The sequence below is a fragment of the Chiloscyllium plagiosum genome, unplaced genomic scaffold (assembly GCF_037043375.1).
Source record: "Chiloscyllium plagiosum isolate Xiang-an unplaced genomic scaffold, Cpla_swu_hap1 HiC_scaffold_28, whole genome shotgun sequence".
NCBI lineage: Eukaryota > Metazoa > Chordata > Chondrichthyes > Orectolobiformes > Hemiscylliidae > Chiloscyllium > Chiloscyllium plagiosum.
In genome coordinates this window covers 11,561,233-11,584,599 of record NW_028270166.1, presented here as the reverse complement: position 1 = coordinate 11,584,599, position 23,367 = coordinate 11,561,233, and the positions used below count along the sequence as shown (strand labels likewise).

General features: G+C 43.7%; 1 protein-coding gene across 1 annotated transcript; it reads right to left on the bottom strand.

The window, feature by feature from the left end:
* Nucleotides 1–8,068: 8,068 nt before the first annotated feature.
* On the bottom strand, nt 8,069–21,641 carry LOC122565408 (sphingosine 1-phosphate receptor 3-like). The gene is made up of 2 exons (XM_043721354.2): nt 21,345–21,641; nt 8,069–10,768 (listed from the first exon to the last, which is right to left on the bottom strand). Exon 2 carries the CDS (start codon nt 10,576–10,578, stop codon nt 9,457–9,459), a length of 1,122 nt encoding a protein of 373 aa, XP_043577289.1. The 5' UTR covers nt 10,579–10,768; nt 21,345–21,641; the 3' UTR covers nt 8,069–9,456.
* Between the last annotated feature and the right edge of the window lie 1,726 nt (nt 21,642–23,367).

The following is a 23,367-nucleotide window of genomic DNA, read 5'->3' as shown; positions in this document are numbered from 1 at the left end:
GCCAGGGACCCGGGTTAGATTCCAGCCTCAGGTGATTGTCTCAGGAGTTTGCAAATTCTCCCCATGTCTGTGTGGGTTTCCTCAAGGTGGTCCAGATACCTCCAACAATCCAAAGATGTGCATATTAGGTGAATTGGCCATGTTAAATTGTCTATCGTGTTCAGGGATGTATGGGTCAGAGGAAATGTAGAGGAATGGGTCTGGGTGGGTTACTCTTCGGAAGGTCAGTCTGGATGTGTTGGGCTGAAGGGCCTGTTTCCACACTGTAGGGATTCTATGATTCTATACCAGCAGAGAGAAATGTGAAATGTGATGGAGATGCCACAGCTTAAATATCACAAGAATATTCAGCCCTAAGTTGCAATATTTCTGCCGCTGTCCTTTCTGCTCCTTAAGAGTTTGATGCAGCTTAAAGTCATCCTGAGGGACAGAGAGTTATGGGGTTTCTTTCCTCGGTCTCCTCTGAAAGTGCTCATTCCCATTGGCCAATGTTTCTTTAGGGGTCAGCTGCACAACTGTGTCAGGCAACACTGTGAGTGTTCCCCTTCCAACTCCATTTTCATTTCGCCCCGTCCCCCTCTACCTCTGATTACCCTTAAAGGGTTCTTCAAGGAGCACACTGCCCCACCCACCCCATCCCATGACCACCACACACCCCTAGTGTAACACAGCCTGTGGTAGTCGACATCAGTCTGTACAGCCACCTGCAGTCTCACACTGAGAGTGGAATGAAAAATAGGCTTTGCATGTGAATTGCAAACATGGGAGACTTACTGGCAGTAGTTCGTCAAGGAAAAAGAAAACACAGGTGGTTTGGTCTTGGGGAAACAGGTCAGTTGTGTGTAAGACCATTTCTGCACATAACAGGAAAGAGGGTGTTTAGCAAGCTATTTGACACTGGAGGTTTCACACCCAATCGTCATCCTTAATGGAACAGATGTTAGTTGGGTTTCTCTTTCCACAGATTAGATTAGATTAGATTAGATGACCTACAGTGTGGAAATAGGCCCTTCGCCCCAACAAGTCCACACCGACCCTCCGAAGAGAAACCCACCCCCCTATATTTACCCCTGACTAATCCATCTAACACTACAAGCAATTTAGCATGGCCAATTCACCTAACCTGCACATCTTTGGACTGTGGGAGGAAACCGGAGCACCCGGAGGAAACCCAATGCTTCCAGAACTTTCTCCAGCATTTGCTATGTTTGTTTCAGATTTCCAGCATCTGCAGTATTTTGTCTTATTGTGCTTGTGGAGTGTCCTAAGCACTGTACACACAGATCTGAATACACAAGCACCCACCTACAGACACATACAGAACATGCACACACATCTGAATGAACATGCACCCACCTTCAGACACAGAACGTGCACACACTTTCACAACCACCTACACAGTAAGAAGAAAGACATGGGATCATACAAGCAGGAGGAGACTAGTTCAGACCATTAGAAATAGAAGCAGAAGAAGGCCATTTGGCCCATCGAGTCTGCTCTGCCATTCAATGAGCGGGCGGCACGGTGGCACAGTGGTTAGCACTGCTGCCTCATAGCGCCAGAGATCTGGGTTCAATTCCTGACTCAGGCGACTGACTGTGTGGAGTTTACACATTCTCCCCGTGTCTGCATGGGTTTCCTCCGGGTGCTCCGGTTTCCTCCCACAGTCCAAAGATGTGCGGGTCAGGTGAATTGGCCATGCTAAATTGCCCATAGTGTTAGGTTAAAGGGGTAAATGGAGGGGTGGGTTGCGCTTCGGCGGGACGGTGTGGACGTGTTGGGCCGAAGTGCCTGTTTCCACACTGTAAGTAATCTAATCTAATCTAATGAGATCATAGCTGCTATAATAATCCTCAACTTCACTTTCCTGCGTTTTTCCTTGTGGTTCTCAAGTCTTATCCATGAGTTTGTGACTGATCTGTGACCTAGTTTCACATGCACACTTTCAATCCAGAATCCCTTAATATCTCTTAATAGCCGCCCAAATCTATATGTCTCATTTTAAAACGCTTTGCAATTAATCTAGCGTCTGTTGTCACTTGTGGGGGCGTGACAGTCTTCGACCACCTTGCGTGTTATTGTGTTTGAGAATTGCACTCCTGACAAGATCTGAATCTAAACTTTAGACGCTGTGTGAATCCTGGAGTCTCCAATCAACGGAAATAAGATAGGCAGAAACTATGAAGTCTGTTTAATCTGGAAACTACAATCAAACCACTCCCAACCTGCTAAATTTCCAGGATGTAGTTCTGAAGGTAACTCATTCTAAACAGTCATGGAGTCATAGAGATGTACAGCATGGAAACAGACCCTACATCCAACCCGTCCATGCCGACCAGATATCCCAACCCAATCTAGTCCCACCTGCCAGCACCCGGCCCACATCCCTCCAAACTCTTCCTATTCATATACCCATCCAAATGCCTCTTAAATGATGCAATTGTACTAGCCTCCACCACATCCTCTGGCAGCTCATTCCCTCTCGTTCTGGATTCCCTGACCCCAGGGGAAAGCTTTGCCTATTTATCCTATCCATGCCCCTCATAATTTTGTCAACCTCTATAAGGTCACCCCTCAGCCTCCGAAGCTCCTGGGAAAACAGCCCCAGCCCATTCAGCCTCTCCCTATAGCTCAAATCCTCCAACCCTGGCAACATCCTTGTAAATGTTTTCTGAATCCTTTCAAGCTTCACAACATCTTTACAATAGGAAGGAGACCAGAATTGCACGCAATATTCCAACAGTGGCCTAACCAATATCCTGTCCAGATGCAACATGACTTCCTAACTCCTGCACTCAATACTCTGACCAATAAAGGAAAGCATACCAAACACCTTCTTCACTATCCTATTTATCTGCGACTCCACTTTCAAGGAGTTATGAACCTGCACTCCAAGGTCTCTTTGTTCAGCTACACTCCCTAGGACCTTACTATTAAGGTGTATAAGTCCTGCTAAGATTTGCTTTCCCAAAATGCAGCACCTTGCATTTATCTGAATTATACTCCATTTGCCACTTCTCAGCCCATTGACCAATCTGGTCCAGATCCTGTTGTAATCTGAGGTATCCGTCTTCGCTGTCCACTACACCTACAATTTTGGTGTCATCTGCAAGCTTACTAACTGTACCTCTTATGCTCACATCCAAATCATTTATGTAAATGACAAAAAATAGAGGGCCCAGCACCGATCCTTGTGGCACTCCACTGGTCACAGGCCTTCAGTCTGAAAAACAACCCGCCACCATCACCCTCTGTCTTCTACCTTTGAGCCAGTTCTGTATCCAAATGGCTAGTTCTCCCTGTATTCTATGAGATCTAACCTTGCTAATCAGTCTCCCATGGGGAACCTTGTTGAATGCCTTACTGAAGTCCATATAGATCACATCTACTGCTCTGCCCTCATCAATCTTCTTTGTTACATCTTCAAAAAACTCAATCAAGTTTGTGAGACATGATTTCCCACACACAAAGCCATGTTGACTATCCCTAATCAGTCCTTGCCTTTCCAAATACATGTACATCCTGCCCCTCAGGATTCCCTCCAACAACTTGCCCACCACTGAGGTCCGGCTCACCAGTCTATAGTTCCCTGGCTTGTCTTTACCACCCTTCTTAAACAGTGACACCACGTTTGCCAACCTCCAGTCTTCCGGCATCTCACCTGTGACTATCGATGATACAAATATCTCAGCAAGAGGCCCAGCACTCACTTCTCTAGCTTCCCACAGAGTTCTCGGGTACACCTGATCAGGTCCTGGGGATTTATCCACCTTTAACTGTTTCAAGACATCCAGCACTCCCTCCTCTGTAATCTGGACATTTTGCAAGATATCACCATCTATTTCCCTACAGTCTATATCTTCCATATCCTTTTCCACACTATATACTGATGCAAAGAATTCATTTAGTATCTCCCTCATTTTCTGCGGCTCCACACAAAGGTCGCCTTGCTGATCTTTGAGGGGCCCTATTCTCTCCCTAGTTACCCTTTTGTTCTTAATATATTCTTAAAAACTCTTTGGATTCTCCTTAATTCTATTTGCCAAAGCTATCTCATGTCCCCTCTTTGCCCTCCTGATTTCCCTCTTAAGTAAACTCTTACTTCCTTTATACTCATCTCAGGATTCACTCGATCTATCATGTCTATACCTGACATATGCTTCCTTCGTTTTCTTAACCAAACCCTCAATTTCTTCAGTCATCCAGCATTCCCTATACCTACCAGCCTTCCCTTTCACCCTGACAGGAATATACTTCCTCTGGATTCTTGTTATCTCATTTCTGAAGGCTTCCCATTTTCTAGCCATCCCTTTACCTGCGAATATTTGCCGAATAAGGTGATCATCCCTTATTTCTCAGTTCCACCCAAATAACTTCCCTGGATGTATTTCCGGTAATATCCTCCCTCAGCACAGCTGTAATGCTATCCCTTATCAAAAATGCCACTCACCCTCCTCTTTTGCCTCCCTTTCTATCCTTCCTGTAGCATTTGTATCCTGGAACACTAAGCTGCCAGTCCTGTCCATCACTGAGCCATGTTTCTGTAATTGCTATGATATTCCAGTCCCATGTTCCTAACCATGCCCTGAGTTAATCTGTTAGGCCCCTTGCATTGAAATAAATGCAGTTTAATTATTAGTCCTGCCCTGACTGTTTGACTCACTTCTGTTCTCAACTGTACCAGTCTCAGATCAATCTCTTTCCTCACTATCTCCCTGGGTCCCACCTCCCCCCCCCCCACCCCCCACCCCCCCTCACTTTACTAGTTTAAATCCTCCCAAGCAGTTCTAGCAAATTTCCCTGCCAGTATATTAGACCCCTTCCAATTTAGGTGCAATCCGTCCTTCTTGTACAGGTCACGTCTACCCCAAAAGAGATTCCAATGATCCAAAAATGTGAATCCTTCTCCCATACACCAGCTCCTCAGCCATGCATTCATCTGCTCTATCCTCCTATTCCTGCCCTCACTAACTCGTAGCACTGGGAGTAATCCAGATATTACTACCCTTGAAGACCTCCTTTTTAAATTTCTGCCCAACTCTCTGTAATCTCCCTTCAGAATCTCAACCTTTTCCCTTCCAATGTCATTGGTTCCAATGTGGACAATGACCTCCTGCTGGCCCCTCTCCCCCGTGAGAACCATTCTGCACCCTCTCTGAGGCATCCTTGATCCTGGCACCAGGGAAACAACACCATTCTGCCTTTTCTCTGCTGGCCACAGAAACATCTGTCTGTACTTTTGACTACAGAATCCCCTAACACAATTGATCTCTTGGTAGCCAATGTACCCCTCGTTGCATTAGAGCCAGTCTCAATCCCAGAAACTTGGCTGTTCGTGCTACATTCCCCTGAGAATCCATCACCCCCTACATTTTCCAAAACAGCATACCTGTTTGAAATGGGTATATCCACAAAAGACTCCTGCCCTAGGTGCCTACCTCTCTTACCCTTCCTGGAGTTAACCTATCTACGTGACTGTATCTGAGATTTTCCCCCCTTTCTATAACTGCCATCCATCACATACTGTTGCTGTTGCAAATTCCTCATCGCTTCTATCTGTCTCTCCAACCGATCCACTCGCATCCAACAGCATTTATGGCAGATATCATCCACAGTAACCCTAAAAATCTCTTTAAACTCCCACATCTGACAAGAAGTACATCTCACTGCAAAGACCATTTTTGCTCCTTCACAATCTACAGACCCAGAAAATAACACCATCTTCTTCCTCTACAAACACTGTCCCAGGTTAAAGTAAAAATATAAGCCATAGCTATAAGTTTAATCAAGAGACTTCTCTCCAACCAAGAAAGAACCCACTGTATTCACTAATACAGCCTTTCTCTTGGACAGACTTAAAACAACAATGAACTTATCTGATTCTGTGCTGTGAACTTCGCCCAAACCGGTTCCTCCAAGATTAGTTGTGAAATTCACTGTTTGTTAATTTTCCCAGATGCACTCCGATGTCCAGCGACACATGAATTCAAAAACAGCAAAGGCAGTAACTGTGCAGGTTCTCTCTCTCTCTCTCTCTCCTGCACTGTCCTCACCATGTGCTCATACCCTGGAGTTGAATGTTAACTGTTTGTCTCTTCACAGATGCTGCCAGACCTGCTCAGTTTCTCCAGTACTCTCGGCGTTTGCTCTAAATTTCATGAAACTATTTAAACAATTTCTCAGAATCATGACAACACAGAAATAGACATTCAGCTTGTGTCTACCCCAGCTCTCCAAATGAGTTTCATTACCTTGTGCCAATCTCTTGTTTTTCTCCCCCATACCTTTGCACAATATTTTTGTCCAATTAAGCATCCAATCCCCTCTTGAATGCCTTAAATGCGACTTATTTCCAGAATCCATTTCAGAATGGATGCCTGGATGGGTGCAACTCCAACATCACAAGAAGCTTGACACTATCCAGGACAAAACAGCCCGCTGGATTAGCATTATATCCACAAGCATCCACTCCCTCCACCACCAACACAGCAGTGTGTAATATCTACAAGATGTACTGCAGAAGTTCACCAAAGACCCTCAGACAGCATTTTCCAAACCCATGACTACTTCCATCTCGACGAACAAGGGCAGCAGACACATGGAAACACCACCATCTTCAAGGTCCCCTCCAAGCCACTCACCATTCTGACTTGGAAACATATTGTTGTTCCTTCGCTGTTGCTGGGTCAACCTGGAACTTCCTGCCTAAGGGCATTGTGGGTAAACCCACAGCCAGTGGACTGCCATAGTTCAAGAAGGTAACTCACCAGCACCTTCTCAAGGGCAACTAGGGACGGGCAATAAATACTTACCCAGCCAGTGACGCCCACATCCCACAAATGAATAAAAACAAACCAAACTATTCGCTGTGTGAAAAGTTTTTACTCACATCCGATTTGCTCTTTTTTACAAATCATTTTTAGTCCACATTCTCTGGTTCGTGATCTTTTTATGAGTGGGGAACAGATTCACTCCTTGGAGCTTAACCTTTGAAGGAGAGATCAGAGTTGAGAGTATGGTGCTGGAAAGGCCCTTCCTGATGAAAGGCTTATGCCCGAAACGTTGATTCTCCTGCTCCTCAGATGCTGCCTGACCTGCTGTGCTTTTTCAGCACCACGCGCTCTCTGCTTAACCCTTGAAATCAAGGTACCATTCTGCTCAGCGTACTGGAGATTACTAGATGGGGAGCTGTGGTAACCCCAAGTTATGTTAAGGTAGTTGATGGCATTATTAGTATAACTACTAGACTGTTAATCCAGAGACCCTGCTATAAGAGTCTTACAACACAGAAACAGACCCTTCATTCCAACTCATCCATGCCAACTAGGTTTCCCAAACTAATCTAGTCCCATTTTCCCACATTTTTCCATATCCCTCTGTACCTTTCCTATTCATGTACCTGCCCAAATGTCTTTTAAATGCTGTAACCTTGGCTGCGTCCACCACTTTGTCTGGCAGCTCATTCCACATTTGAACCACTCTCTGTGTGAAAGCATTGACCCTCAGATCCCTTTTAAATCTTTCTCCTCTCACCTTAAACCTATGCACTCTAGTTTTGAACTCCCCCATCTTAGGGAAAAAACCTTGGTTATTCATCTCATCCATGCTCCGCATGATTTTATAAACCTCTCAAGGTCACACCTCAACCTCCTACGCTCCAGTGAAAAAAGTCCCAGCCTATCCTGCCTCTCCTTACAACTCAAATCCTCCTGAGCCAGCACCGTCCTACTCAATGTTCTCTGCACTCCCTCCAATTTAATAATGTTCTTCCAAGAACTGCCCACAGTATTCTAAGAGTGGCCTCACCCACAATCTCAACATGATGTCCCAACTCCTATATTCACTGATCTGAACAATGATCAGTGTGCTAAATGCCTTCTTAACCATCCAATGTACCTGAACCCTTGGGTGTCTCTGCTTGACAATACTGCCCAGGCACAACATTAGACACCCTCCAGTCCTCCACATATGGAACACAGACAGCCCATTTATCATGTGCTTTGTTTCACAGCAGCAATCCATCAATTTGTGACATGTATTTAATAATACATAAACAAATCAAAGTATACATTTTCTAATGAAAGCATCAACGGTTTATTTCTTCATGGCTCAACTTAAAATATATAATCACAATATTTAATAAATAGTGCACAAAAATACAGGTTCTTTAACGGATTATATAAAAAACATTTACATTGATCTTCTATTGTTGGTTGAGTCTATTGCTACATCGCCAGTCTATCACCTACAGGTTATAGCTTTGGCACCCAAGGTCAGAGTTAGCTGGTAACCTGGGCCTTCCTTTATTGGCAGTGGTGATAGGCCAGCCCTCAGGCATGCTGATATTTTGCAAGCTCCTTTGTGTCAGAGTAACCTAAAATGCAGAGAACTGAGGGGAGAGAGATAGAGAGAGAGAGAGAGAGAGAGAGAGATAGAGAGAGATAGAGAGATAGAGATAGAGAGAGAGATAGAGAGAGAGATAGAGAGAGAGATAGATACATAGAGAGAGAGAGAGGACTTAAGAGGGAGCAAGTTTAGGCAAGTATTTTAAAAATAAAACAAACAGGTTTCAAGGCCATTTTAAAGTTAAGGAGCAGAAATGACTGAGACAGAGTAGGGGACATTTTGGAGGCAGGAACAGAAATCTCAGGATAACCTTCAGAACATAACAAATAGGAGCTGGAGTTGGCCTTTGACCCTTTCGGACTTCTCTATGCTTCAACAGGATCATGACTGATTTTCTAACTCACTTTACCTTCCCGAATATCCCCATACTCCTCTGTTCTTTCAGTCTGATACTCATTCTGAATATAGTCAGTGATGGAGCTCTGCTGGGGGAAGAATTCCAAAGTATTGGAAGTCTTTAGTGGCAGGAAGTCTTCCTCATCTGCTTCTGAAAAGGTTGACCCTCAATCTGAGGACAGATCAGAAATAACTCTAGGGAGCTCACAAATGGGATTTCTGCTGGGAATGGGATCTGGCTCCCATTTACTGCCAGTTCCCCAGAGCCCTGCTGGGTGGGTGAGTGATTAACTCCCAGGGGAGGAGAAATGATGGCAACAGTGGCAATTCCGATTCTCATACACCGACCACACTTTAGGGCAGGTTTCACTCAACAAGATGGCTTTGGCTGACTGTCTTACTTCTCTGTAACCAGACAACACCCACCCTGCTTTTTACCCCTACCTTCACTAACTTGTGGGCACGAAAGTAAATTATGGCAGTGATCTAACAATAAACCAATGATCAGGACTTCTGTGGATTTGTGGTGCAGCAAACCAATAACCTTCACTATAGTCATTGAGTGCTTATCAACATTACGGTGATATTTTGTACAAGATAACGGAAGTCTGTATGTATTAAAAACAGAAACACTGACATCAACTGTCTTTACTTCACAATCCTGATAGGAGTCAAGATGCTTTCCTTGGATTATTCTGGGAAACGCCACAGAATTCAAGACTTGCCCTTTTCCAGTGAAATCTCACTCGACTTGACTATACAGGCTGAAATGAGCATTGTCGGGGAGTCCACCTCATCCCGGGGTTTGTTAAAGTTGCTCCCGCTGGACTTACTCCGGCTGTTGTCTGCAGTCGGTGCTATCGGCAAGCTCCTGGCTACGTCTGAGCCCACCAAACAGCAGCAGAGCAACTTAAAGAAGGCCCCTCGCATCTCCCTGCTGGATAGGGTGTAAATGATGGGGTTCAGGGCTGAGTTCAGCACCGCTAGGGCAACGGACCAGTCTGCCTTGTAGAGGATGTTGCACTGCCTGGGACTACAGGCGACATCCAGCATCAGGAAGATGAAGAGAGGGGACCAGCAGGCTATGAAGACACCCACAACGATCATCACTGTGCGCAGGAGAACCATGGCCCTCTCCGATTGGCTGCCCTTGGTGTTCTTCCTCACCTTCATCTTGCGGCTGCTTGAGCTGACCAGCCGGTAGATGCGGACATACAAGATCACAACGGAGAACAAGATGGCGGTTAAGATGGTGATGCAAAAGGCCACGTAGCTTTTGGCAAACAGTGGCAGCATGGTCGAACAGGACTTGAGTCTGTCGATGCAGCTCCATCCAATTTGCGGCAAGAGCCCCAGGAGAATGGAGATCATCCAGCAAGCACCCAGCAGCAGGAAAAGCCTGTACTGCTTCTTAGAGTCGTACGGTCTCATTTTTACCATGGTCATGTGCCTTTCAATGGCAATCGCTAACAAACTGAAGGTCGATGCACACAAGGCAACAAACATACTGCCTTCCCTGATGAACCATTCTGTCGGTGTCAGGGTCAGAGTGCGGTGTCCAGACATGAGGATGTTAAACACATAAGTCACCCCGGCCAAGAGATCTGAAAGGGCAAGATTCCCAATTAAATAGTACATCTGCGTGTGAAACTTCTTGTTTTTCCAAATAGCCACAAGCACCATCAGATTCTCAATGACGATCAATATACAGGCCAGGAGGAAGACTGCAGTCTTGGCACTGCTGGAAACACCCTCTGTCCTGTTGAACAATCTTCCTGTAAAGTTATAATGCCTGATGATGATCTCATCCCCCTCATAGTCACTGAACAAAGCCATTGCTACCACTGAGTTACCAGGAATGTCCCAAAGAGACTGCCCAGTGTCTACTCTGCGTACTGAAGCATTTTAAACAATAGAGGGCGCTGTCAGTACGTCTGGCCCAGTTCACTGTTGGAGCCTGTCCAAGGAGGAGCTGGGGAATCACACATAGACTTTCAGTCACACCTCTTCAATTGGAGTCTCTAACCTGGGGGAAAATATGTAAAAAGTTGTATTAAGACAAAATGTCAGATCTTTGTAATGCCAAAAGTTCAATGTTTCAGAATCCACAATTAAAATGATTAACTGGTGCAAGGAAAAATAAGCAAACAGTGCAATTGTTATGGACTAAGCCAGATCACTCAAAATCTTCTGAAGCAGGCAGCCCTAGACCTGGCTTTACAATTTGTTTCAGTGAGTGTACAGTGAAAATTACCCGGAGTAAGATAGCTAGGTTGACTACTAGATTTTAAGTTAAAAATTACACAACACCAGGTTATAGTCCAACAGGTTTAATTGGAGGGCACTAGATTTCGGAGCGCTGCTCCTTCATCAGGTAGTTGACAATCTGGTGTTGTGTAATTTTTAACTTTGTACACCCCAATCCAACACCGGTATCTCCAAATCATGACTAGATTTTAAAACAGACAAAAAATGTATTCACAAAATTACACAATGAAACACAACAGAATAAAGAACTCCTACGGAACTCAACCTATCCACCTAGACTTAATTATGATGTTCTGAATATACACAACAGTCCCAATAAGCAAACTCCCTTTAAAACCCGATATAACTGGAACACATGCTTCCAGGTTGAAGTTGAAGGGCAGAAAGAGAGAGTTTCCATACAGCTCCCTGTTGAACTTCCCAGTTCAGGACTGAACTAAAACTGCTCATTTCAGCTCAGCTAGAGAGCTGACCACACCCCTTTCATTATACAGGTCACTTCTAAAACATGACCACTTTGGCCTGAAGTCTTATTTGTTTACATATAAACAAAAGACCTCTCAAAATCCTTTTCAACTCTGCACAAAACCAGACTGATCAGAGCCCGGCCTGGTTTATTGCCCCTCTGAAAAAAAATCAAGGACAGAGTCTCCTTGAGCCAAGGAACAGCTTTTAGAAAAAAAGGGACTAGCTATGTGACACAATGAACACCCAAAACTCTTTGAATGCAAGACTTCTCACATTAATTCATAACATGGCCCCAAGTGGAAATCGTACTCCATGATCTATTTCTTTTAAAGTTAATTCATTCAGATGTATTATGATTCCTTCTATAGCCTGGCTCAGAGGTGAGGACACTACCACTGCACCAAAAACTCCCCTACCATTTGCCTGGATGAACAAAACGGTGACATTACCACTATTTCCACCTATCCCAAGCTGTACATTGAGATAGTCACCAAAGGTAACAATCACAGCGGAGTTAGTGGGTTGCTCTATGCATTGTATACCACTGTCTTTAATCGCATCCTGCTCAATAAGAGACAACATGTTGGTCAGCTCCAAAAACAAACACACAGAATGCTAGGGAAAGTCAGCAGCAGCATCTGTGGAGAGAAGTAAAAGCTGACCTTTCCATTTCAATATGGCTCTTCCTCAGAACCTGACCAAACCCTGACTCAGCAATTCATCTATTCAAACACTGGGCTCCCTTGAAAACTAACCATTGTCCACTCTGAGACCAGGGTTGCCCAATCTGAGAACAGCAACCCCAATAATACCCCCACAGCCCTCCTGCTACTGTCCCATCAACACAGCATTTCCCCCAATTCCAATACTTTTATAAAACTAATATGTCAAAAAAAAACAAATAAATAAAATGAGAATATTTGTTTTAACTACCTAGAGGCAGGAAAACCTCAATCTTTAAAAAGTGGATGGGCACTTGAAATGGCGTAATACTCAAGGCTATTGGCTAAGTGTTGGAAAGTAGGCTAGTGTAAGTAGCTGATGATTTGTTTTAGTCAGTGCAGACTGAATGGGCTGAAGGGCCTTTCTTGTACAGTATGATTCTGATTCTATAAATACCTCAATGAATGCTCAGCAGAATGATCAGGTAATTAATCTTTAACTTGGAAGATAATTTCTTTAATATGGTCAACCTTATTAACACTCAATCCTGTAATCTGCTGTCAGTGAAGGTCACTTCCTTGCTGAATACATTATAGCATCTGACTCAACATATTTGACTTCAAGTCCATACACACTGTAATATCCTATGTACCATTACTTGAGAAAGCAGCTCACTAATGTACAAATATGTAGGAAACATTAAAATGAATTAAATTAAACAAATGCAGAGAAACATTTCTTTCAGAGGATTCTGTGGCCTTGGAACCCTGTACTTCAGTAGGTTCTGGAAGTGGGATCACTGAATATCTTCAAGGTGAAAGTAGAGAGATTTTTGGTAGGCCAAGAAATCAGAGGTAATTGGACTAAATGGAAGTTTGGAATTTGGAACACAGACAGATCTTATTGAATGATGGAGCAGACTTGAAGGGACAGATGGGCTATTTAAGTTCCTAATTCACATGTATGTATGAAATGACTCTCAACGCCCCTACCAGGTGAGGAAGTACTTTTGAAGTGCAGGAGGCACAATAGGCAATTCATACACAGCAAGGACCCATATATAGCAATGCGATAGTGGACAGATAATGCCTTCTTAAATGTTGATTAGGAGGTAAGTTTAGCAATAACTCCAGGGACTGGATCAGTGGTGCTGGAAGAGCACAGCAATTCAGACAGCATCCGAGGACAGGCAAAATCGACGTTTCGGGCAAAAGCCCTTCATCAATAACTCCAGGGAGCCCACCTCCATGATTCTTCAAAACTTCGCCATAGAATTTGTTATGTATCCTCAAGAAGATACAAGGGAGCCTTGAATTAACATCTCATTGAAGGACATAAAATCGTCTAAAGTTGAATCTTGTGGACCCCCCTAGAATTGCAGATATTTTTGATCAACCTCTTCCCTCTGGAGGAAGTGAGACTTGAACATAGGCTAAACTATGGACGCTGTGCCACAATAGCCCTGGTATTCCCAAGTCCTAATCAGGCCTGAGTCTACACAGCTTCCAAGATTGGGTATTTTCAGACTAGTATAGCTATTGGCTTGAACTAGTATAGCAGGACTTGTCTAGAATTGAATGCAAGACCTCTCACACTTTAATTCATAATATGGCCCCAAATGGGAATCATACTCCATGATCTATTTCTTTAAAAGATAATCTACTCAGATGTATTATGATTCCCTCTATAGCCTGGCTCAGAGGAGAGGACACTACCACTGCACCACAAAATTCCCCTACCATTTGCCTGGATGAACAAAAAGGTGACATTACCACTATCTCCGCCTACTGAGATAGTCAGCAAAGGTAACAGTTACAGTGGAGTTAGTGGGTCACTCTATCCATTGTACACTACTGCCTTTAGTCGCATCCAACATAATAAGTGATTTTGAAACAAAATTCTGTTAATACAGAGCAGTTTCCAGCATTTGGAAAGAGTAAAGGTGCCCTGGAGTCTTTGACAGAATTGAGTTCTGACTAGGGGCTACATTTGAAACAATCTGTCTCTCCAGCAGTTAACTAACCTGCTGGCTACATGCAGTATCTTCAGATTTTATTTCAGGTTTGTTTTTAAATTTCAACTAATGCTTGACAGCTGATATCCCAACACTAATAATTTCCCAAATTATAATATTTGAAAAATTGAACCATGCACTTCAAAAAACAATAATAGTTCTTAAAGCAGGGATTATATTGAGGTCTTGGTGCCTATCCAAGTTAATTTTCATTATATATGATAACGCTTGTGTTGTGTTTTGGTACAACTGAGCATTACCCCTCCAATTCTAAAACTCCATAACACTTTATATGGTTTACATACTACAAAGTTCATGCCAATTGAAATGTGCCTTCAAACCAGCATAAGCTGCCTAATGTCATCCAGATATGACACTAGAATTGAAGCCATGTGCAATGTTGAAGAGGTTCAGACAAGGCAACTCAATGAAGATTTAACAGAAAGAAAATCTGCTGTCGGCACTCAGATGTGGAGAGGAGAAGAAAATTCATGATTCCAGAGGGGGAAATGTTGTAGGCATGATTGGCCAGAGGTTAGCACTGCTGCCTCACAGTGCCAGGGACCTGCATTCGACTCTACCCTCAGGTGACTGTCTGTGTACAGTCTGCACATTCTCCCTGTGTCTGCCTGGGTTTCCTCTAGGTGCTCCAGTTTCCTCCCACAGTGCAAAGATGTGCAGGTTAGGTGGATTGCCCATGGTATGCAGGGATGAATAGGCCAGGTGGATTAGGCCTGGGAAATACAGGGATGGGGTAGGGGAGAGTGTCTGGGTGGGATGCTCTTCAGAGGGTCACTGTGGACCTGAATGACCTGTTTTCACACTGTAGGAATTTTATGAATAAGTGAAAGGAGAAGAGGGCACACTGAAGAGTGAAAGGGCAATTCTGTGGCACAGTGGAAAGCAGGAGAGATTAAATAACTAAAGATTTAATGAAGTAAGGCCAAAGGGAGCGATAACAGGACCAGGAAAGAAACAAAATATACACCTAGAGTTGTTGTGAATGGTGGGATGCTGAATCCATCTGAAAGGACATTAAAATGAATAAGAGAAGGAAAGCATCATTTCCTCCACCCTTTTTTAATCTTTCTAATATCTACTAGCTCTGACCAAAGAGGCTTAAGGTGAAACATGAAACTTGTTTAGTTCCTCAAGGATATTACTCAGGTGGCTAAGTAATTGTAGTATTTTCTGTTTCCATTTTTAGATTTCAGCTTGCACATGGCTACAGTGGTTTAGTGTCCACAACATTCTGCTTTCGTGTCAGTGAGGTTTTACCAGAGCCTAGCCTAGTTAGGCATTTAGTCCTCTGCAAGTGTTTGACTGCACCGCTGTTTGGACAAGTGCGAGCAGAGCTATACATAACATGCTGTTGTTAAATGACGTCAAGCTGATAATGATTTCAAACAAGTAGCCAGATCCAACCACAATAAATTGCTCAGAGTCTTTTACAGTTTCACACTCAACTAAAATCACAATTTGATAACTTGCAAAGGAAAAATGCAACCAACGCATCAAGGGGAAGTTTGCTGCTGCAAATGGGGAGAGTTTAGGGTTGTGAGAACAAGGAAGTCATCCTGTAGACTAGAATCTCAACGTGCACAAAATACGGAGAAATATAGTTACACTACAGAACCAGATAGTAAGTTGATTTGGTAAAGTCAGAGTCAAGAAGTAGGTGGAGGAAAAGCAATTAAGTTAAAACAAGGTTTACTCTGCATACATGTGAGTGCACAGAATGTGGTAGAAAAGTTTGGTGGATTGCAGATGACAAATATCAATGCAGAAACATAATGTTGTAACTATAACAGAGACCTAACTCAAAGCAAGGCAGGACTGGGTGAGAAAAAATATATTGCTTAGAATATGTTCAGGAAAATAAGAACAGCAGGAAGGGAGAGGTAGTGACAGTGATTAAGGAGAGCAAAAGACAGTGGAGTGGACACCCTGGAGGGCAGAATCAATTGGCTAGAGCTGAGGAATGAAAAGCGCTGCTCGGAGTAGTCTATAGGTCACAAACAAGCGGTCGAGAAACAATTTTGCATGGAAATTTCAGAGAGGTGTGCAAACGTAATATAGCCATTATAATGTATTTTTAATTATCCAAATATAGAGGAAGAAAGTAGTGGGTGTAAAAGCTAAAGAAGGGAAAGATTCAAGAGTATGGTCATGAGAACTTTTTAAAGCAATATGTTCAGTCCAATGAGAAAGGGAACATTGCTAGGTATGATTCTTGGGAATGACATAGGCCAAGTGGCTTGAGTCTCAAGAAGAGACCATTAATGAGCTCATGATCGTTGTATTATAACGTTTAGGTTGGTTACCAAAAAGGATAAGGAACAAATCAGTGAGAATAATTAGCTGGGGGAAAGCCAACTTCAAAAGGTGTAAGAATGAAGGTGACCCTGAAGAATCAGAATCAAAAAGTTGACAGATAATCGAATAACGTAATGTCTTTAAAGGTGAAATGGTTCAGGTACAGTCAAAGCATATTCCTACAGAAGGCAAAGAGATCAAGAGCTCCCTGGAATGACAAAAGACACAGTGATTGAGATGAAGAACAAACAAAGAAAAGCTATGCTTAGACCAGAGGTCAGGTGGATAATAAAACTAAAAACCAGACAAAATATGGTACATTGAGAGTGGCATTGAAAAAACAAAGAAGAGAAGCAACAGAAAGGGCTGGTAGCTAACACAAAAAGAAATCCAGAAGTCTTGTTTTGAATTTAAATTGTTAAAGGTGGTAAACAGTAAGACTGGGATCAAAAGGAGACTTGGAGGCAAGGCTGTGACGGTAAATTGTACATTAAACATTTAAAAACATTTGGACAAGTACATGGATGGGAAGGGTTTCGGGGGATATAGACTAAACGTGGGCAACCGGAACTAGCTGAACGGGCACCATGGTCAGTACAGTTTAATTTGGGCCGAAGGGCCTGTTTCCATGCTGTGTTACTCTATGACTCTAATACTTTGCATCAATCTTCAGCAGGAAAAAGATGCTGCATGGGTCACAGTAAAAGAAAAGGTTGTTTAGACAGTCACAAGGTTTACAGTTGATAGGGAGGGGGTACGAGATAGGCTGGCTGTAATCAAAGTTGACAAGGCTCTAGAACCAGATGAAATATATTAAAGAATAGTGAGGGAGGTGAGAATGAAAATTGCAGTCAGTAGCCATCATTTTCTAATCTTACTTAAACTCTTGAGTAATGCCAGAGCACTCGAAAATTGCAAATATTACACCTTTGCTTAAGAAAAAGAGAATCCCAACAAACTTGGTGGTTGAGAAGCTTCCAGAAGCAATAATTCAAGGTAAAATGAATAGTCACATTGGAAAAAATCAGGATAATGAAGGCTAGCACAGATTTATTTAACTGTTTAATATTTAACTAATTTGTATATTCTTTGATGAGATAACAAAAGTGGGTTGGTGAGGATAATGCTGTAAATCTGTTCTACATGCATTCCAAAGACATCTGACAAAATGCCATACACAGACGTAACAGCAAATTGGAATTCAGGGAATATCAGGGAGAATAGCATCATGGATACAAAATGGTCTGAGAGACAGGAAACAGATCAGCAGCTAGTAGTTGTTTTTTTTCAGACTGGGGAAAGGTTCACAGAGGATTTCTTCCAGGCTTGAAATTAGTGTTTTTGCTTATCCTGAGACAGACTGATGATCTTGGTGTACAGGACACAATTTCAAAAAATTTGGATTATACAAAGCATTGTGGACCATAAGGTGTAGAACTTTAAACGGTCATTGAGCTTGGATTCAAATGGACTTGCCTCATAAACACAATGGCGACATGAGCAGATCAGAGGCTAGGAATACTGCAATGAGTAAATCACCTCCTGACTCCCCAAAGCCGATCCATCATCTACAAGGCACAAATCAGGTGTGTGATAGATATCCACACTTGCCTGGATAGGAGCAGCCCCAATAATACTCAAGAAACTTGACATCATCCAGGACAAAGCTGGATGCTTGATTGGCACCACATTCACAAGCATCCATCCCCTTCACCACCTACACTCAGTAGCAGCAGTGTGTACTATCTACAAGATGCACTGCAGAAATTCACCAAAGCTCCTCAGACAGCACCTTTCCAAACTTCCAACTAGGAGGATAAGGAAAGCAGATATTTGGGTACACCACAGTCTGCAAATGCCCCTCCAAGCCACTCACCATCCTGACTTGGAAATACATTGCTGTCCCTTCGCTGTCACTGGGTCAAAATCCTGGAATTCCCTCCCTATGTGCATTGTGGGTACCTGTACAGCAAGTGAACTGCAGTAGTTCAAGAAAACAGCCCACCTCCACCTTAACTAGGGACGGGCAATGAACACTCACCAGCAAGCGATGCCCACATCCCACAAGTGAACAAATAAAAACAAATACAGGTTATTGATAAGGGGGAATGAGTGACAGACAGAATTTCATGCAGAGATGTATGAAGTGATTATTTTGATACAAAGAACGCAGAGAGTCAAATAAGTTAATGGGGGTACAATTGTAAAGGGGCTGCAGGATCAATTGGCCTGAGTCAATTGGTATATAAATCATTGAAGTTGCCAGGACAAGTTGAGACAGTGGCTCATAAAGCATATGACATCCTGGGCTTTATTAGTAGGGACACAAAATACAAAAGGAGAGCTACGCCAAGCTTATAGAAAACACAGTGTCACCCTCAGATGAAGTATTGCATCCAGTTCCAGGTAACACATTTTGGAGAGGACGTGATGGCATTAGAGAGAAAGTGCAAAAATGATTCACCAGGGTAATCTTAGGGATGAGGAACTTTGGTTGTATGGATATGTTGGAGAATATTAGACTGCTTTCCTGAGAGAAGAGCAACTGCACTGCAGCCCCACCCCCACACCCCATTTAATCTCTCATCCCACCCCCCCACCCTCCCGCACACCCCCCGCCACACACACACATTCCTGATGAAGGGCTTATTCCCAAAACATGGCCCCTCCTGCCCCTCAGATTCTGCCTGACTTGCTGTGCTTTTCCAGCACCACCCTTTTTGACTTTGACTCTCCAGCATCTGCCGTCCTCACTTTCTCACAGTTTTGATAAGTAGATTAAAAATCATGAGGGGTCCAGACAGGCTGGAAAAGGAGAAACAGGGCCAGAGGAAACTGTTTTATGATATTTGACAAAGGAAACAATGGAGACATGAGGAAAGATGCTTTCTCATAGTGAGCATTTAGCAGCTGGAATATGAAAATGTGATGGAGGCAAATTCAACTGAAGCAGTCAGGAAGGAATTGGATTATTATCTAAGGCAGAAGAACCTGCAGAGTTACAGGGAGGAAAAGGGTTGGGGTCTATTGTGCAATGATTCTGTTTAATGTTCTTTTTAATCTATTTTATTTCTAACATTAAAAGCTAAATGATCCGTTTTCTCTCTGGTTGACACTTTATGATGCTAGATTACGATTTGATGCTCTTCCCATTATCTGCATCACAAAACTGACCACTTTTTAAAAAAAAAACTAGAGTCACATGCTCATTCTAGTACAGAAGGAGACCATTTGGCCCATCGAGTCTACACTCTGTCCGTCTGGAGATATCCAGTCAGACCCATTGCCCTGCTCTAGTCCTATGACCCTGCAAGACTATTTCCTACAGCTGAAAATGTGTTGCTGGAAAAGCACAGCAGGTCAGGCAGCATCCAAGGAACAGGAGAATCGACGTTTCGGGCATAAGCCCTTCTTCAGGATTCCTGAAGAAGGGCTTATGCCCGAAACGTCGATTCTCCTGCTCCTTGGATGCTGCCTGACCTGCTGCGCTTTTCCAGCAACACATTTTCAGCTCTGATCTCCAGCATCTGCAGCCCTCACTTTCCCCTCGAAGATTATTTCCTACAGCGCCCATTTCATTCCTCCCACGAAAGCAAAGCGTTTGTGAAGGTACCATAGTCGTGAAAGGCGCTTGATAAATGAAAATCTTGCCTCCAGTTCTGCGGGGCAGTCGCGAGAGGCGCGGGTCAGCATAAAGGCGGGTAGCCTCTAAAAATAGAAAGCGCTGGAGAAACTCAGCAGGTCCTGCAGCATTTGTGGAGCGAGAAGAAGATTTAACGTTTCGGCTCTCTGTTTCTCTCTCCACAGATGTTGAGTTTCTCCAGCACTTTCTGTGTGTTTTGTTTCAGATTTCCAGCATCCGTAATATTTTGCTTTTATTAACAGACACAGTGGGCATCTGCCTTCGAGTATTCATCCAACGCTGTTTTCCTGCGAATTTCCACTCCGTTTCTCATGGCGTGAAATGGCATCATGTTGGGGCAACTTTCAACTGGGAATTTGAGTGAGATTGGGAAAAGTGACAACGTGTCCCAGGCAATTGAGGGAGAAGCAGTTTTAGAGAGGGAGCGGCTCCACTTATTACTGTGCGATGGAAAATGACCAGCCCTTGCAAAGACAAAAACAAAAATGTGGGATTTCTCAACACGCTGTACCCTGGGATCTGCATTAACCAGGCGAAGTAACCTGTGCATTTTCAGCACTATTAGTGATGTTATAGTACCATCACAAAACACACATGGAAATGAATTCGTTTGGCACCAGTTAAAAGGGTCAGGGATCTTTGTTATTTACTCCGCCTTTTGAGGACCGGTGATCAAAACGTAATTCTAAACTCTCTTTACCCGCCAGCCGCTTGAGGAGAGTTCTAGCGTCGAGCAGCTAAGATTGAGTCCTGGAAAGCATTTTGTCCCCAGCACCGCCTCCGCTCTCTCTCCTCAGTTTCCCCATCTCACTTCTGTCTCCTTATGGATTAATTTCCCTCACTTTCACCTCTCTTACTTCCCCTTTTATCTGTCCGCGTGTGTGTGTATCCCTCTCTCATACTGTGCCTATGTCTCTATCTGTCGCGATTTCCTCCTCGGTCTATTCCTCATCTTTCTGTTCTGGTGTGTGCCTCTCTCTCTGTTTGTGTGTGTGTATCTGGCTGTTTTTTTTCTTTCACGATAATGTTAATCCCTACAAAGGCAGGAACTTTACCGGCCAAGAGAAGATAATTAAATGCATCTACTGTTTAGAGTTTTATCCGACTTCTCTGCTATGACACCCGCACTTATAGCACCCCATTTATCTTCCAGTGAAATTAAAGTTAGGTATATTGCAATAACTGGAGAGTGCTCTGTCGCCAACTCACTGCTAATAAGTTCAGACGTACCTGAAGAAAGTTGCACGATGAACGCAGCCTCAGAACTGTTGAGAGGCGACCAAACTCTTCTCTTAAAGTCTGCTGGTTACAATAGGGATCACTGTGAGTACAAGCACACTCACTCCAGGTAGTTTGGATCCGCCAAAGTGCTGCTTTTCTTGTCCTCTGGTTGTGGAGTCGCGGTCAAATTAAATGCCTTACATGGTTTTTGAGCAGTTTCCTGTTCACAGGGAGCAGGGACCGCAGTGAATAATTGTAAAGGATGCACGTCAGCTCTTTCTTATTCTGTCTGAAGGGGGCGGGACATCCCATGGGAGCAATCCTCAAAACAAAACACAGCTCCACTCATCAAAAGACAGCCCAATCATTTCGGTCTCAGGTATTCACTCAGGACGATGTTCATCTCCAGCCCAGAGCCCTTGTGAATAGTTAAACACGCCTTCCAGTGAAATGCTTACTTCCTGCAGGAGAAACTTTGAAAGTAAAGCTGTGGCTCTGAGTATTCAGACACTGGGATCTGGTTTCAAGTGTCCCTTCAGAATCTGAGCAAGGCTGGCAGTGCAGGAAGGAGGGAGTGCTGCACTGTCTGAGATTAGATTAGATTAGATTACATTACATTACAGTGTAGAAACAGGCCCTTCGGCCCAACAAGTCCACACCGACCCGCCGAAGCGAAACCCACCCATACCCCTACATTTACCCCTTACCTAACACTACGGGCAATTTAGCATGGCCAATTCACCTGACCCTGCACATCTTTTGGACTGTGGGAGGAAACCGGAGCACCCGGAGGAAACCCACGCAGACACGGGGAGAACGTGCAAACTCCACACAGTCAGTCGCCTGAGGCGGGAATTGAACCCGGGTCTCAGGCGCTGTGAGGCAGCAGTGCTAACCACTGTGCCACCGTGCCGCCCACAGATGTTCTCTCCCAGTTTGGGTAGCTGTTAAACAAGCTCCTTGCCATCATTTTTACAAAAGAGGCTGAGGCAATTGAGGGGGAGGTGGGGATGTGGGTCAGTGAGACGTCTCCCCATCCATAGTGTTAGATGCATTAGTCAGAGAGAAATGGGTCTGGGTGGGTTACTCTTCAGAAGGTCTGTGTGGACTTGTTGGGCTGAATGGCCTGTTCCACACTGTAAATAATCTAATCTAATTTAAAGTACCCTGGGCTACATTTATTCCTCAATTGGCATTTTGTGAGATCTTGCTGCACATCCTACATCATAAGTGATAAGGGTCGAGAGTGTGGCGCTGGAAGGGCTTATGCCCGAAACATTAATTCTCCCGCTCCTCAGATGCTGCCTGACCTGCTGTGCTTTTCCAGCACCACACTCTCGACTCTGATCTCCAGCATCTGCAGTCCCTCACTTTCTTCATCATAAGTGACAATCCTACAAAAGCTGTAAGGCACTTTGAGATGTCTAGTGATTTAGAATTAGATTTTAGTGTCACGTGCATGGGAATGAGATGCTATATAAATGCAAGTCTTTCGTTTTCCTTTGGAGCCTCTGGCAGAGACAGGAGGTGCTAAGAGAGTAAGTGACCTTCCTAATTATAGGAATGTTGATGGCAGTTTTCTAGAAATGCTCATTCAAAGGGGTTCCGAAGAGGAATCATATTGAAATGTTAACTCTGTTTCTCTGTCCACAGATGTTACCAGACCTACAGAGTTTCTCCAACACTTGCAGTTTTTATTTCTGATTTCCAGCTTCCACAATATTATGCTTTGAATCAAAGGAGGTAGCATTAATGCCACCAGACTAGTAATCCAGAACTCGAGGCTAATACCCTGGGGATGTGGGTTTGAATCCCACTGTAACAGATGGGTAAAATTGAAATTAAATAAAAAGCTGATGTGAAAAGCTAGTCTAACCCTGACCATGTAATCACTGCCAATTGATCCAAAAAGCCATCTGATTCACAAATGTCCTTTAGAGAAGGAAATCTACTGTCCTTACGATTTGGCCTACAAGTGACACCAAACCCACAACAAAATGATTAACTCTTAACTGCCCTCTGGGCAATAAAT

Bases quoted from the DNA above. Each gene is read 5' to 3' on its own strand.
- LOC122565408 (XM_043721354.2), bottom strand. From the start codon at position 10,578: ATGGCTTTGTTCAGTGACTATGAGGGGGATGAGATCATCATCAGGCAT.